This window comes from Balearica regulorum, chromosome 5, assembly GCF_011004875.1.
Source record: "Balearica regulorum gibbericeps isolate bBalReg1 chromosome 5, bBalReg1.pri, whole genome shotgun sequence".
NCBI lineage: Eukaryota > Metazoa > Chordata > Aves > Gruiformes > Gruidae > Balearica > Balearica regulorum.
In genome coordinates, this window is record NC_046188.1 from 23642524 (window position 1) to 23659487 (window position 16964).

General features: G+C 38.2%; 1 protein-coding gene across 9 annotated transcripts in view; it reads right to left on the bottom strand.

The window, feature by feature from the left end:
- Window positions 1-16964, bottom strand: part of NRXN3 (neurexin 3) — a 1011514-nt gene that overhangs the window by 104438 nt on the left and 890112 nt on the right. For 4 of the 9 annotated variants that reach the window (XM_075753774.1, XM_075753772.1, XM_075753773.1 and 1 more), the window contains exons 4-5: window positions 11950-12039; window positions 5357-5664 (exon numbers count right to left, since the gene is read on the bottom strand). In XM_075753774.1, the coding sequence (XP_075609889.1) occupies window positions 5357-5664; window positions 11950-12039 (398 nt within the window). Of the gene's footprint in view, window positions 1-5356; window positions 5665-6983; window positions 7044-11949; window positions 12040-16964 lie in introns of all 9 variants that reach the window. The other 5 variants (XM_075753775.1, XM_075753777.1, XM_075753776.1 and 2 more) reach the window with 2 other exon arrangements.

The following is a 16964-nucleotide window of genomic DNA, read 5'->3' on the forward strand; positions in this document are numbered from 1 at the left end:
AGGGCTGGAGCACTTCTCCTATGAAGACAAGCTGAGAGAGTTGGGGTTGTTCAGCCTGGAGAAGAGAAGGCTCTGGGGAGCCTTCCAGCACCTAAAGGGGGCCTAGAAGAAAGCTAGAGAGGGACTTTTTACAGGGGCATATAGAGGTAGGACAAGGACTAATGGCTTTAGACTGAAGGAGAGTAGATTTAGAGTAGATATTAGGAAGACATTCTTCACTATGCGGGTGGTGAGGCACTGAAACAGGTTGCCTAGAGAACTTGTGGAGGCCCCCTCCCTGGAAGTGTTCAAGGCTAGTTGGATGGGGCTCTGGGCAACCTGGTCTAGTGGAGGATGTGCCTGCCCATGGCAGGGAGGTTGGAACTAGATGATCTTTAAGATCCCCTCCAACTCAGGCCATTCTACAATTCTATGATTTTGGTCTTGGGATCCTAGCCACCTGTGTCATAGGGCAAACATATTAGGGGCCTGCCCTTGGTCAGTGGGGCCTGGAACCTCCCAAAGCTTATCTAGAACAGTTCTCCTTCAGGACTCACAGACCAGCTGGAATCACCTTGGATTCGCTGAACTTGAAGGTGCCTTGAATGGAAGACTCATGTATCACCATGCATGCTTTTCTAGACTAGCTCTACTTAGTAATTAACTTAAAAGATATCTTTACACAAGTCATTTGAAAGCTGAATTACCGAGCTATAACTGGACAGAACGTGCCACTTGAGAGCATATGGAGAGCCTCCTAGAAAGCTTTGAGTAGTGACTCAGTAAATAAATTCTGAGCACATAAGCAGCTAACATGGAAGTAGACACCAAGAGAATGTCACTTTAACTCATCTTCACAGAAGTCTCCCAAACCCAGAAATTCCTGAACTACTTCAGTAATAATTGAAGCTGTGCTTTAAATCGGGAAATACGGACATGTGGGATTCCAGGACGTTTAACAATTGCTAATGAAGCAACCCTGTGAGAAACATGGCAGCCTTGCAAGAATACGACATGGCACCATACAGTCACTCTCATCTAATAGCAGCCTGCTACTTGACCACACACAAGAGCTAATGGCCTTCGTAGGGTAGCATGGCAAAGCAGAAGTCCCAGAGAGGGTATTATTATTATAGGACAGTCTGGTGTGTCAAGGCCCTGAGACTGGCAGCAGGAATTTAGTGCAACACATGTCACTTCCGAACAGATCATGCTTGAATCCAAAACAAACCCATGTGTGAGAAAGTCAAATCAGCATTTCTACTCAGGGGCAGCAGAGCACAAGCACCGTTTGCAACTCACTGAAACAAACATGAATCGAAACTCCTTTGTCTCCCTCATTTTCAGTTAACGGGCCTTTGTTATCTTTCAAGGCCTCTGAGGGATATTTGAATCACAGAAACGTTTCTATCAGTATAGCATACAGTCATACATCTCGACTGTTTCTCATTCAAATCCTCCACTGATCTGAGTTTCACTGCCTTACAGGAATGTTATTATAAATTTTAAAACAAAATGAAGTTACAGACATTTTAAATGCTACTGTCATTGCCACCAGGTATTTCCAGTAATAACATTCTCTCAATTCTCTTGTCTTGGATGTTTGTCCAAGACTATATCCCATGTTTGAGATCTTCACAAATTGAAAAGCATGTCATTAGTCTGTGCATATACTGTGTATTTTTACAGCACTTCATTTTTGCAGCTGGTTTAGTCTAACTGCGCTTTAAAACACTTCTGGCAGTAGTCAGACTACCTAACTGCAGGAGGTAGCTTGGTGTACATTACAAACAGAAGAAATCTTTGCAGTTATCATGCTCTTCTGTACTTCCCAACAAGTGATGCATAAATCTAAATCCTACTGAAATTCCCTTGGATTTTGTATCACTTTGGGATTACAGACTTGATAATCTGCACAAGCTTTATATGCATTTCAAAAAGAAGTTTTAGTTACATATGAAAATGAGTAATACAAATAGCACAGATACTTCTACTACATTAAGAATAATAATTCTCTATTCTGATTCTTGCTATTTCGCATTAGATGCTTTACTTTCACTTTTATCATGCCTGGTATTTCTATAATGGGCTATAACCCTTCTGTGCTAAGTAGAATACACATGCAGAATAAAAAGTATGTTTTGAACCCAGAGTCTGCAATCTAAGCGCAAAACAAGGTATCACACATAGATACAGAAAAGTGAATAATATAAAAACAAAAAATATGACAACATTGATTGGCTTGATAAACAGCTGCCTTAGACCATCATCAGGTTAACCTCTGACAACTTTTTGGCATACATCATGATGAAAGGAGTGTTTCAATGGGATTAGAAGAATAGCTTGCTGTTGCCTTGTGGATGGTATCAAGAAGCAGAAAGATTCTTACGATCATATCTAAGAAATGAGTAAAAAAATGCTTGAATCATGCTGATCAGAATGGAGAAAGAAGAGGCTACACTGTGAAAGGCCTTGAAAGTGAAGAAAAATTGTTTGTTTCTGAGCAGAGAAAGAGAAGAGAAAGCTGGAGTAAGGTAATAACTAACTGTATTTGTACTGCTCATAGCCTTAGGTAGCTATATTTTACATTCCCCAAAGAACAAACTTGCTCTATTAGATTTTTCTACCACTTAGATCTAAAATTGTAAGCAGGCTTGACAATGGCGATGTTGAACACAAGCAAGATAAAATAACCATTAGGCATCTGAAAACCACAGCTGGAGATACTGCCCAAACGGAAAAAGACAATTTCTTCTCACTTTCACCACACAAATAACGCAACTTAAGCTGACAGAATCAAATTCTACCAAGAATAAGGAAGAAACACAAGCTATCTGTGCTGTGACAGCAATAAAATCGCCTGATATTGAAATGCAGAAAGTTGTAATGGAGGTACATATTGACCTTTATCTTTCTTTCAGTGGGTAGCATAAAGTGTCAAAGAGTTATTGCTTTAATATCAGCTGGGATGAGGCCATTTGTTGTGGTGCATGTGTACCCAGGAAATCACTGCTCTAACCATGTTTTTAGAAGCACTTCGACACTTTATTAAATCTTCTTGATGCTCTTTCAGCACATAGTGGTCTCTAGAGGCTGACCGAAATGCCACGTAGGTTAGGCAGGAAGCTTTCTGGAAGAGTTTCTCTTCAAGTAAGCCAGGGTCATTTCCAGCTTGACCCAGCCCACAAAGGTACAGTGCTACTCTCTGTTACACTCCTATAGCTAAACACAGTTCTGCTGCTTTTATGAATTCTAGAAAATCTCCAATAAATTAACAGTTGCAGATCAAGACCACATACTTTATTCTTCTGGAGACGTAATCGTACAAAGATTTTCTCTAAAATTAGAGCTAGCCACTGAGGAGAAGGACCTGCAATTCTTTCAAAATTTATAACAAACAGTGACCAAACCTGGGGTAATTTCCCCTCATTTAGCTAAGACTTTATAAATCACCTATTGGGTGTCTGAGGCTAATAACTCAACTAATCCCAGTCCTGTTGGCAACTGGATTTACAGATTACCAAAGGGGCAATGATAAACCTTGATTTGGAATTAATTACTCTAATAGATTGAACTTCCACTGCAGCCAGAGGTACCTCATAGAATCACAGAATGGTTATAGTTGGAAGGGACGTCTGGAGGTCATCTGGCCCAACCTCCCTGCTCAAGCAAGGTCACCCAGAGTCAGTTGCCCAGGACCACGTGCAGATAGTTTTTGGATAGTTACAAGGATGGAAACTCCACAACCTCTATGGGCAACCTGTGCCAGTGCTTAGTCACCCTTACAGTAAAAAAGTGTCTCCTGATGTTTAGAGGGAACCTCCTGTGTTTCAGTTTGTGTCCTTTGCCTCTGGTCTCATCACTGGGCACCACTGTTATCTTTACACCTTCTCTTCAGGTATCTGTACACATTTATAAGGTCCCTCCTGAGCGTTCTTTCTCCCAGCTGAACAGTCCCAGCTCTCTCAGCCTTTTCTCATAGGAGAGATGCTCCAGTCCCTTAACCATCTTAGAGGCCCTTCGCTGGACTCACTCCAGTAGCTCCATTTCTCTTTTGTACTGGGGAGTCCAGAACTGGACATAATACTCCAGGTGTGGCCTGACCTCCTACACAATTAAGAGGACAATTTTTGTGTTTTCTTATCCTAAGTGACTAGGACTAGATTCAAAATAAAGAGAATGGTCTTATACATACAAACACAATCAATAACTGATTAAATGTTCTAAGCAGTTAGAAAGCAAGCATGCAACTTGTATGATTACAGATTTCAAAGTCCTGGATTTCATTAAGGTCTTCTGTCCCAAGCAGCAGAAACTGTTTCAAGGGAAGCAGGTGGAATAATTTAATTTTTTCTCCAACTACACAACAATATACCTTTCTCTGGAGGTTTAATAAAGGCACACTCTGATCAATAATCACTCACCAGTGTCTCAGCCAGTGTATGCTGGCGTCACTGAAAGTATGTTGATTTCTACAGGATGAGGTTCTGATGTAAAAAATATTTTAAAACAAATGTTTCATCCTAGTTGATAACATGATAGTACGCCACTGAAATAAATAATTTTCAAAATCTGATCCACTGCTCAGATTGTTTATTCACATGATTCTTTTCTTTGCACAGACAAGGAGAGCCGATTTAAGGTGTTTATTTCTAGTCAGTACGATATTCCGGCTGTCACACAAGCAGTTCCAAAACCACTGCATTTTTAGGACTGAAAACACTGCATTTGCACAATTAAGACAGAACATCTGAAATTAATTTTTTTTTTTAGGAATTATTTTGTAGGAATGGAACTGCTCTATGTTTGCACACCTATATTTTGCGAGGACCTGATCTTGATAGTGTTTCTTTAAAATTTTCTACAGGAAGGCTATAAAAGGAAAATGAAAAATGGCTCTACCTGGAAGTAATGTTCCATTGCTTTTCTGCCCATTATGAACTTCACTGTCGCAGCAGTACACACTGTCGTAATAATAAATAACCATACACACACACACACACACACACACACCCCCCCCCATTAAGCTTTGTATCTCTCTTAGGAATATATTTCCCCACATATGGACCTGTGGAAACATAGTTAAAAACATGTTCTCATTCACTTTGGGGCAATTTTACTTACATGGGGTTGCACTACAACAGGAGCAAAACCTGTCCCCATTATCACGTACATATACCATAATAATTCATCCAGCTGTTTGTTCACCAACACAGGTGGACAACATTTTGTGGCGATTTACCCTATACAACATTATTAAAATAGAGAGTTATATGGAACATGGTTCAGAGAACATGGCTCCCGTGAACTTATAAGTGAGCAGTGAAACAAACGACTAATTAAGAACCCAAGGAAATGCAAAGGGTAATTGACTCACCTGGATGCTGGGTGGTGAACGATTTTTTCGGGTTGTAGTGGTGGCCATCGTAGTTGTGGTTTCCATGACTGTAGTAGACATTTCTGGTGGCACAGAGGTTGTAGGTGTTGTTCCCAAGATGGAAGGGACTTCCCCAACGAGTCGGACACTTCCATTGATTTTAATGTTGGGGTTGTTCTCTGCTGCCATGTTCAGCACTTTCAAGCCATTGTAATAGAGACCGGAGAGCTGGCCTTGGAAAAGACGCCCTCTGTCCTTCCCTCCTATGGCTATTTGCGCCTGGGTGTTGAAGATCGTTAACTGTCGTCCTAGTGAAGGGGGGTGAATAACATTATTGCCAGACATTTCCTTCACTTTGCATCTTACATTGAGTCCTGGCCAGAAATGACGGACAACAAAGAAGTAGATTCATTCTTGGTAGTGTTTATGATGACTGTAGAAATACCGAATGGAAATGTACTGCCTAAAACTCATTAATAAGGAAGATTAGCTTGAAAGCAAGAACAGCTAAAACTGAACCTCATACTTCAACATCCACTCACACACCAAAACTCTGGAGGAGCTTTGATTCAGAAATTTGAACCCACTCTTTTAGAGCTAGACTCATTTTAAACTACAAATAAGGCTTCAACATGTGGCTATTCTTCTACTATCAATTCAGATTGCAGTACCTGTCAAGCTTCAGCCCATAAATAAACCTTCTATTTTGACTGGTCAAAGGATGGGATTAACTCATAAAGCCACTTTTAATAATGCCAAGGTTTTAAGGGGTGGCTTGAGGACAGTAAAACATCAGAAAAAAATTGATGGTGATATAAGGATTGTGCAGGAATCTTATGACAGGATCAGTCATGATCTTCCACCTGTAAATTTTGTGTTCTGAAGGCTCACAAATCTAAAATCTAAAAACACCAAATGCAAACATTTGCGATGTCTCTGAAAGAGCAAAGTTTTTGAAATAGTGAGGATAACATAGTGCTTCAGACGGTTAAGCCCCAGAATGCCTTACATGTGACTCCCCTCTTACAGACAGTGAAATTCAAATGTAGGCAGATTAAGTGGTTTACTCAAGGTCACACCTTGAGTGTTAGAAGTGGTCTAATACCATATATAATGAAAAATATATTTATTAAAAATAAATCTAGTGACAATTGCCAATTCACCTAGTTTTGCAGGACACTTAAATCACATTCAGCCTGGACTGCTCTATAAATACAGCTTATGTCCCAGGCTGCACTAGGTTGACTATGTAAAGAAATAAATTGCTTCATGCAGTGCAAAGGCAGTGCCTATAATTTCACTGTTCTTCAGAAGATTAGGGGCATGCCACCTGGAATCTGTTAAATTAACAGACAACCAGACTTGGCAGAGCTCAGAAGGGTTATCAATGCAGCATCAAGTCAATCATCATTCAGATAGCTACTGTGTTTTCCCATTTTTATGAAGTTTGTACCACATGTCCCCATCCCATTCCCGCTTCCCAGTTCTCACTCACCACTTCCTCTCTCTAGTCCACCCTGATGAGAGGTGCAAAATGCCACCATGTAGCACAGCACAGCCTATAACTCACTGCTCATTCGTTCACAGCCAGTGGTTAGAGTAGATCAAAATGCGAGGGGGAGCTCACCAATTTTGGTGGTCGTCGTGACGGGTCTTGAAGTCAAGTGGTGATGCGGTGTTGCATCATCTTATGGTGACAGGATGGACCATGGGGAAGAGAATGGGGACAAGAGAAGAAATGTATCTGAAAGGAGTTTCTGTCCCCAAAGTGGGCCCTAGCTAACTAAGCGAAAGTGTATGGAGAGGTGTAATATACGGACATGTGGAGGTGGGCTGCACATCCCTTGTGCTCCTCACCCACAGATTTGTAAATGAAACACTAGGACTTGATCAGGGTGGAGTAACTGCATTGATGAAGAAATGAGAAATAAAAATGGAGGGTATCCTTCCCCTGGAAAGTGTTGAAACACCTGATGCAATATTCTGCATCTCAGGAGGTTTTAAACTTACCAGAGGCAATGTATGTCTATTAAAACATCAACAAACATGCACTGAAGCCACACATCCTCAGCATGTAAAAAACAGAGCCTTTCCTCTTGTCTATGAGAAAAATAGGATCCAATAAGGATATCTGTCAAAATATTAAGCCCTCTCAGCCCAGCTCCATTCTGAGCTAGAGGAAATGGCACTGCACACTGGAGAAGGCCAAACTCTTATCATATACCATGTATTCAGAGTTTGCTTTTCTTCTCTGTCCTGTTGTGCTTTTGATTTTTTAATGGATGTGCTGTCAGTTCTTTATTACACCATTTTCCCTTCTCTCCATATATTCTCTCCCTCTACCACTTCATTTCTTTCCGTACTGTCCCTGCTCCTACATACCCAGACATTTCACTTGCAACTGTTCCCTCCTTCTCACCTCACTCATGATAGAGTGCCAAAAAGTAGAGGTGAGATGAGTTAAAGAGCAGGCAGTTATTTCACTAAGAGATGTTATCCCTGAAAATGGAGGAAAGGTACTGATCATTCAAAGCTTTCCATTTCCATTCCTTTCTCCCCTTGAATCAATACTATATCATTTTTTATCTTTAACCAAATGGAAAAGGGGTGGGAGATGATGAGGAAGGAGAATTTTTGCTGTTCCAGCTGGGACAGCTCCCCAAGCCAGGACAGAAAAGGGGTTCCCTCACTTTTACTGAGGATGACAACTCTCCTCAGGATGTCATGTCTTCTAAACCAAGATCACAGCACAGCTTTAGACAAGTCTGTCATATCTCTTGCTTTAATTTCAAGGATGAGGAGTTAGTACATTAAGGCTAAAGAAAAAAAAGACAATTTCTCCATGTCTGGGCCTTCCTCTGCATCTTCTAACACTGAAAGAAAGTGTACCCAAAGGAGGTGGCAACACTCTAGTAAAAAAGGAACTTTGATTGTGTGTTTTGGTGTCTTCCTTGTCTGTTAAGTGGTCTTCCAGTCCAGAATTCATGCACTGCACCATACGGTTAATGCTGGCAACAGCACTGGCACTAGAGCTGTGTTTGCTAAAAGAACAATCACTTGTTGGAGTCACTTCCAACCTGTCACTCCTTATTCTTCACTCTACAATGGTGTGCACGCGCATGAAGACAACAGGGAAATGCATATGGAATGAGAGAAAACTGTTGAGAGAATATACACGTAATTCTGCCACCACAGGTCTCCTCTAATCATTCTTTTGATGATACGGTTCTGAAGCCCTTACTTCCCCTAAGCAAAATCTATTTGGCCACTGAGGAACTGTTTACATCAGTAAATTCTATTAGGTGTGTAAGGGTTGCAGACTTACAGTCCTCCTTTTCCACAGAGAACTCTTCCTACTGCTCTTTTAGTGTCACATTGGAGAAAAATGATGAGCATATTTTAAGTTTCTGAGGTGTTTTATAAATATTCTGAATAGTTCAAGCTCTTGTTTCTTTGTTTGCTCTCTCATTGACTTCTTCATTTGGAAAACTGAATACCAATTAAAAATATCACAGAGAAATCTTAGTGAAATGTAACTTTTCTGTAACGCTAGAAGAGATTTTGGGCCTGATTTTGCAACTCCTAATTCACACTAATAGTTCTTGCATCAAAAGTACAGTCACTCACATCAACGAGACTTCACACATAAGTAAGAGAGATTTGAAGAATTAGGGACTTCCAGGATCAGTCCTTTTGATAAGGTGCTTCTGGGTCTTTATTAGCTCATCCAATTGCAGAATAGGTAACATCTGTGCCTTAGCAGACACGATGTATTCTGCTAAGGAAATCTACTGGTTTCATGACTTCTTAAGTTGAACAATTTAGGACCAATACTTCTTTTTTTACTCACATATATAATCTGTACTGAAGTTAACAGTGTTTAATGTTTTGCTTATTACTCACCATATAATTCGAGATTGTAAACCTGGGCCCCTCTTAAAAATATTTTAAATCAATTTATAAAATGTTAAAACCCCACAAACCCCAGTAATGATGCCACTTCAGAAAGGTGTTATGTTATATTTGTTTTCCAAGAATGAACTATTTCATTACCATGAATAATGTTACAGCAGTACCAAAGGAAGACCAAATCTATGGCATTCAAAAATTTCCATTGAAAAGTGTTTCATCTTACCTCACTCAAGCCAAGAACTCATATGAGCAAGACGGCTATTCTATATGCTGTCTCTTTGATGAATCTATCTAATCCTCCACCCATCAGCTCATCTTGTTCCATTTTGATAGCAAGCCTCCCTTTAACTAGCATCTTTATAACGTCTTCTGACAGAAGGCTTCCATGTTACACTAATTGTTGTATGGATGACCAGGTGGATGAGCAGGTTGGTGAACAGCTAGGTAAATTATTAATTCTTAATATTTTTTAATTTGAGTGGTACCTAAGTTGTTGAAAACGTCTATCTACTTTGGAATGAAGGAACAAAGATATGTCCCTAACACAAAGTGTGAAGACCGAATTTCCTTTCACTGAAGTGAAAGCATGGCTCTAACCTTCTACCCTAAAAAACCCAGTGCTTTGAGAGTGTCCGAACACTCAAATACTGTCTCTTTTAGACCCTACTGCATGTGTGATTGTCTTTTAACAAAGCATCATCATCCACAAAAGGTAGACTTCAGTTCAAAACTTCAGGATGGCTTACAAATGAAAATGCCTTGGCATGCTTATAAGCTCAAACTTGGAGAAGCAGTGACATAAAATAAAGAGTTTGGTAGAAAACTAAAAAGGAAAAAAAAAACCTCAAACCAAAACAAAAACACAAAAGAAAATAAAGGTGGGTTTCTCAAGCACATGAATTGCATCAAGGAATTAGACATGCATCTGTTTTAACAAAATTGAGGCAATCATTGTCTTTAGTGTTAAAGGGACTTTAGCAATTCAAACTTACCAAAATTATCCTCTTTTTAGTGTTAAGTTTTATTTATTTATTTTAGTTTGATTCTGTAAATTAACAGGGCAACCCACTGAGACTCAATAAGCATTTTCTGTATACCTTTATCTTAAAATTTATTTACAAGTTAGCTGAATTAACTGTTCCATAAAACCCTGGTGGTTAAAAAATATTTCTGCTTTAGTTACACAAATATTTTTGTCTTTCACAAATTCTTTAGCTTTAGTTACAGACATCATACCTTTGTAGACCAAACCTGAAAAGTGGGCAACACTGTCAGCTCTCATTGAAGTCAATGGGAACTGAGCTGCACTACACTTTGCAGGATCAGACCCATCACATAAAAATATTTTGACTGTAGTTAGCCGCATCCTTCGTGATCTTAACTTAATTCATACTAGCTAAATCAATTTGTTCATTCAGCTGAGGACAGAAGTTTGGAACAGAACATAAATTATATTTTTCCAATCCTACAAAACACTGGTTTTCCCTCCTGGAAAATTTGGTAACAAGTATCGTCTTAAGTAAGCACAGAAAATGCAAGAGCTGAGTTCAAAGGTCACCCCCTTTTATCAGCAGTACTTTCTTAAAAGGAAACAAGAGAAGATAGTGTTCTGCTTTTTCTAGACTCAAGGCAAGGAGTTACAGTAATTTTTTTTTTTAAATACCACATTTACTATAGAAGGACAAGATCTTCTGACTAATGCTCCACTGTACTACCAAGCGCCAAGTCCAAACCCTGCTGAAATCAGTAAAGGTTATTCTGTTAACTTCAACAGGCTTTGGAATGTAGTCTACAGCCAAGATTTTTTTTCCCCCTCCAAATTCCTGACAAAAAGCCATTACTGTTCTGACACAAGTGCCATTTCAACAGGTCACTGAGTGTATGCAGAACTCTCAAGCCAGCTGGACTTATGCATGTTAACAAGTCTTTTGCTGAACTGAGGCCAATTACTCCAGGCAAACCCACAAACTTAAGTAGTACTGCCTGAGATTAAGTTAGGGAAGAATTTGACCTGTAACTTAGACAAATGTATCATTTGACTGTTCAAACTGTACTCCAGACATAACATAAAAGCACCAGAACAATCATCTTTCTCCGTCTCCCTCACTGTAGTTTAAATGAAAATGTTAAAAAATGTTTTCTTTACAACATTTTTTAAAATCATTTAATTACCTTAATACAATTAGGAAACACATAGCCATAGTGGCTAATCAGACTAACGAGAAAAAAGAAACTTACAGAAAGTGGTTTAACAAGTAGGTTTGAAATTTTTTTAAGAAAACTTTGATAATAAAGATATAAATGTAGTTTAAAAACAAATCAAAATAGGAAAATCATGCAGTGGTTAAATTGCCATAATACATGTTGTTGCTCTTCGCTCTTCTTTTTTTTTTTTTTGTTTTGTTTTTTTAGAAAACGTCTCCTGAATTTTTCCTTGTTTGTTTGTCATTACTATGATAGCAAGCTTAGAATTTCGTCCCTTTAACTGCATTTTAATAGCAATGTATTATAGCATGATTTATCAACATATGGCAGGTGGAAGCTGACACAAATTATAATGAAAATTAAAACAGTCATTTATGCAGCAGGCGATTATCATTTAAGAAACATTTATTTGCAGGCTTTAAAAATGAGGGTTTAGAATCAAATGGGTTTAAAATGAAAGTTTTAATGACTGTTACCTTTTTCCTGCAGCCACTCCTCTACGGGCCGGTTATATTTGAAGGGGATTTTCTGTTTTACCATTTGGAACCGTTCACTATCAGTGTTGCCTTTAAAGTTTAAAAAACAGCTTAAAAACAATCTGAAAAGTCAATGAAATAGTTAAAACATCCTAGATTTTGGGGTTTTTTTATGACCTTATTTAGCTATAAATAAATAAATGTGTGTGTGTGTACATATATATTTGAAAAGAGAGATATTTATCTTTAGTAAGGTGGAGAATAGTTATAAATCCAATTGCCTGAAGTTCTGGAAGGTCAAAGAAGTTAAATCGTATCACAAAGATATCTCAGATTCTCCTCAGAGTATTTGCTTATCTGGATTGGTTAGAAAGCATGTGTAATTTGTCTGGGACATGAGACCTTGAGTGAACCCAGTGGCATGAGTTAAAACACTTTGATCAGACTCTAGATCTGATTGCACAAGAACATGGCACAATATGTCAGTCACACAAACACACAGTTACAAGTCTTTTGATAAACCTTGCAGTAGTAAAAGACACGTGTTAGGACTAGAAACCCAGTGAACAGAAAAAAAGAATGGAAGAAATTATAAGAAATTGATGCTGAAAGGATGTAATAGAATGAGTTTAAAGAACCCTTAGAGTGGGAAGACAGATAGAAAAAAAGGAAATCAAATTTAAAAAGAGGAAGAGCTGTTAATTAAGGATACATGAAAGCTTGTGTCCAGTTACCAAAGACTTGGGCTTGTTGCCAGAAGAAAACAGCAGCTTAGAAACTAATTTAAATGAAAGCAGAAATAATTACCCAAGATGTAAATTCTGGCAAGTGTAGTTCCATTGTTCCGTGTTGATGGATAATAGAATTATCCAGTAAAATGTGTTTTGGAAGAAAGCTCTTATCACTCACACAGTACAGAAAGAAATAGGATTCAAGGTCTTTGTCCAAATTTCCTGACTACTGAAAATTTTTACAGCTCAGAGGGGTTTGACCAACCTCTAGTAGAAAGAAGCAGCTCAGTTTGACGGTGTTAGGAATGACAGTAAACAAGTGCCATCACTCTGCTTTTTCATTTTCTTCAGCTACAGTCACTTTCAACTCATTCTAGTTTTTGCTTCATGGATTATTTTTATAAAAATTCTTCAATCAGATAAGCATAAAAAGAGTGCATCTTTTACAAACTTCATTGTGGAAAGCTAGAGTAAGCCCCCAGCTTACTGAAGTAATGTTACCATAAACAGAACTTCAGTAGATCAATAGCGCTCCAATACTTGTTTTGAATAAATGGCAGTCCAAGAGCAAGCAACTGCTGTGCACAATTTGCAGTAATGCTTTTAAAATTCCACGTATAAATAACCTAACATGGCTTCATACTTATTTGCCTTTCTGAAATAGATGCTGGAATCTTTTTTCAATGTAAAGACACATCAAGGGAAAAAAAAAAAAAAGACTAACAGCTGGCAAGATGCTCCACCCAGTCAACAGCAGATACTTTCATACTGCAAGCAACGTGACTGGTAAATCTCATGTGCTCGATAATCCTCACTGTCTAACTGTTGCTCAGAAATGCTGCCAGCCTGCACGAGGTACTGCTGACCACAGCTATGTTCTCCAGCATCATCTTGTTACTGCTGAATTTCTGGAACAGGTGAGAGGCACTATAGCGGCACACCGGCTATAATCCCACACGAACTTACATGCAATAAAGCGTGGACCTACTCTTAAGGAGTATTTATAAAAATTATTCTCTGTATCCCTAAGTCCAGCTGTAAGGAAAATAGCAATTTGGATTTGGGTTAATATCTCAAACTATAATGATGAAAATTTAGGAGTCTTGCTGCTTATTTGAGGCAACAAGCAAAACGAAGCAAAAACATTTTCGAAGAGCTTTACTGGCCTGATTCCTTATCACCTTCCTGGAAAGTCATCTACATTTTTCCTTCCACGTAGCAGATCCATTGTGGCAAACTGCTATTCCCTATTGTAGAAAGATCTAATTCAGCACTAGCTGACACACATTGATGTACCACTTGCTCTGTCTCACCTCAGATGCCTGCCATGTACAACTGGGATAAACTAGAATGAAAAGATAAAATATTGGAAATGCACTCTATCAGATAGTTTTCTAACAATGTACTGTGGTGGCTTGGAGTCACTCACAGACATTAAGTTACCTTTAAGTACATTCCCAGCTATCATAATTCATACCAGCACCATCAAAAAGTACCAATAGTCAGTTCCGTACTTCTATGAATACAGATTCATAAACATAAAACTTGAATCATGTTCAGTGCAGGATCTAAGAAAAAAATGATAAAGAGCAGCTGAGGTAATATAAACAACAAAACAAAACAATCTAAAGCTACAAAGACAGAAATATTATCAAAACAATGATTTTTTAAATCTGTCTATTAATAATAAGCTGATGACTAATGTAGGCTGGAGGTCACACAGGTCAGTTGTTTCCCTAATTTCTTAACCTAAAGGATAGGTCCCTTTCCTGAAAGTTCTCCCTTTCTTTTAAGCCTAAGGGAAGTTCACACGCACAGGACAAGGAAGCAGACCTACTCGTTTGGGGAGAACAGAAACAAAAGTAATTAAGTCAAGCTCGCTACAAAAATAATTTCTTTTTTAAGATCGGTTAGCAAGGCATTCAGCTTATTCACTAGCGCTTTTCTCAACACACTAATCCACACTCTCCTTCACCAAACCAGCTAAATCTCGTAAATGAAATCATAGAAGTTCTGCATCTCCTTTAGGATATGTCTTGTTTGTCGCAGTGTGCTTATTTTGCTCTGTGTAAGAAAGGAGCACTAGGTCCTGAAAGACACTCAGGTGTTTCAATGGGACTTAAACACCCAAATTTCACTGTGAACACCTAAATTTCTCTGTCAACCCAGAGTTGAGCACTTACAGAGAGTCTGCTACTACATGTCTTGCATATGATACAGAAAGATATGGTTTCAGTAGAAATGGAGGTTATTCCCCACTTTATAGAGTATGTTCTGAGTAACGACTTCTGGTTAGATGAAAGTACATTGAAATCGTAATGTTGATGGGCAAGAACATCTTCTGTAGGGCAAAGAAATTCTATAACACACTTTACATGGAAGAAAAATCTCCACTGGCTTCATTCGGTATGTACATAAGCAACGTATTACTGGAGGCAAGAAGATCTTTTTCAGAATAAAGAATGATTCACAGTTCATAGGAACACAAGAGTCAGCCAATGGCTGGCATGGACTGCTTCTTCTTCTATGTGGAGGTCTGACTATAGAAAGGAAAAAAATGTAGTGGATTGAAATTTCTCATAAGTAGGGCATCTCACAAGAAAAGGCCAGCAAGACTAAGGTAAAAAGGAAGTGGAACAATGAAAGAAGACATGACAGGTAAAAATGGGTTTCTTATAATACAGTCCTAGACCTTCAAGAAATCCAGAAATGACAACTATTCCCCACCACATCTTTAAAGACTTTTTAAAAAAAAATCAGGTTTAATTTAATTTTATTATTATTATTAGGCAGATATAGTCAGCAAGATTAAAATACGTATAAAAATCATACCTTTTAAAGCTATGAAAAACTGAAGGACATTAGAAAATTCAAATAGGTTTAAATTGCAACATTAGTACCTGACCTATTCTTTTTGGTTTTGTTTTTTAATTTTATTTCAGACATTAGTAAGAATTATTTTTAAAAACTTGTGCATGAGAATGTGTTCACTGATATACCCAGTTACAACACTGAATTAAGAACAAGTTTTCCACTGTCAAGTGCTTGGGATAGTCAGTAAATATCAATAAAAACATACAATTGTAAATTAATACTGATTTTGAGTTGAGCTTTAAAACAATAAACACAGCATTTGATATGAAAGTTCAAAAAGGAAATATCATGGTTTGCAACACGAAGTAACATAAGTTCAACATGGAGTAAGCTCATTGGACCTCTGACAGCTGAGCCATGATGTGATTAAGGGGGATTCTTGTCCATTTTCATGCACAGAAATTTTCAGTAACAATCCTTTTGTGACCTCAATGCAATGCCTTTCTGGAGCTGAATGACAGACATGTTCAAACAATCCCTTCATGCAAATAATCTAGATCCCCCCCCCCCCCCTTCTCTTTGAGTCCAGCTCTGATTCAAGGCTGTACTTCAGAAAATAATACACAGGATAAAAAGAGCTATTTAAATTTATTTTGGAAAATACACTTAATCCCATAGTTCTTTTGCATTCAGAATCAATGTGGGTCTCAAAGCTCTGCAGAATATAATTTCTTGTAGTAAAATTGTGTTGATTAGTTTTGCCACTTGTGATTTACTTCATATTTTTCCTCCCATAGGTTCTAGCTGCTTATATGATATGAGTACCAATAGGAACTGCTCATTTAAAATAACCTCCCTCCTTTTTCCTTCATCTGCATAATAAATTCCTGTATATCGATATGACTTAGCTTCATCTAAAGAACTGTACCTCAGAAATGCATTCCTTCACCTATTTTTTCTCCTTTCTCATGCAAAATTCTAAAGCACAGCCAAACGCAGCTCTGTGAAGATCAGGATAAAGCAGGATAAACCTGAATCTTGTTTAACCTGATAATTCAAAATATTTCAAATACCACAGACATTCCTGAGGACTAAATGTTTTGGAGAGTAATCTGGCAGAAAAGCTCTATTTTTTTCTGTTTGTCCCTCTTCCCTCCAAGAAAACCTGGCATCTAAATCATAAAAATCAGAGCCTGCTGGCTGCCGGTCTTCTGTCTTTTTTTCTGGAGCCCTCTGTATCCCTGCTACACAGACTATACAGATAAATATATCAGATTCACTTCTAGCTTTAGGTCTTGATAATCTTCAATTCAGATCAAACTAAAATGGGAAAAAAATCAACAGAATTTGCTTGTGCTAAGCATTATTAGCAGTTCCCACAGGAAATGCTTTTGAGACAGTGCCACAGTTCAGGAGGAGACAGTTTAAATTTACTTATGGGCAAAGCAGAATTTTCTTCCAAAACCCTAC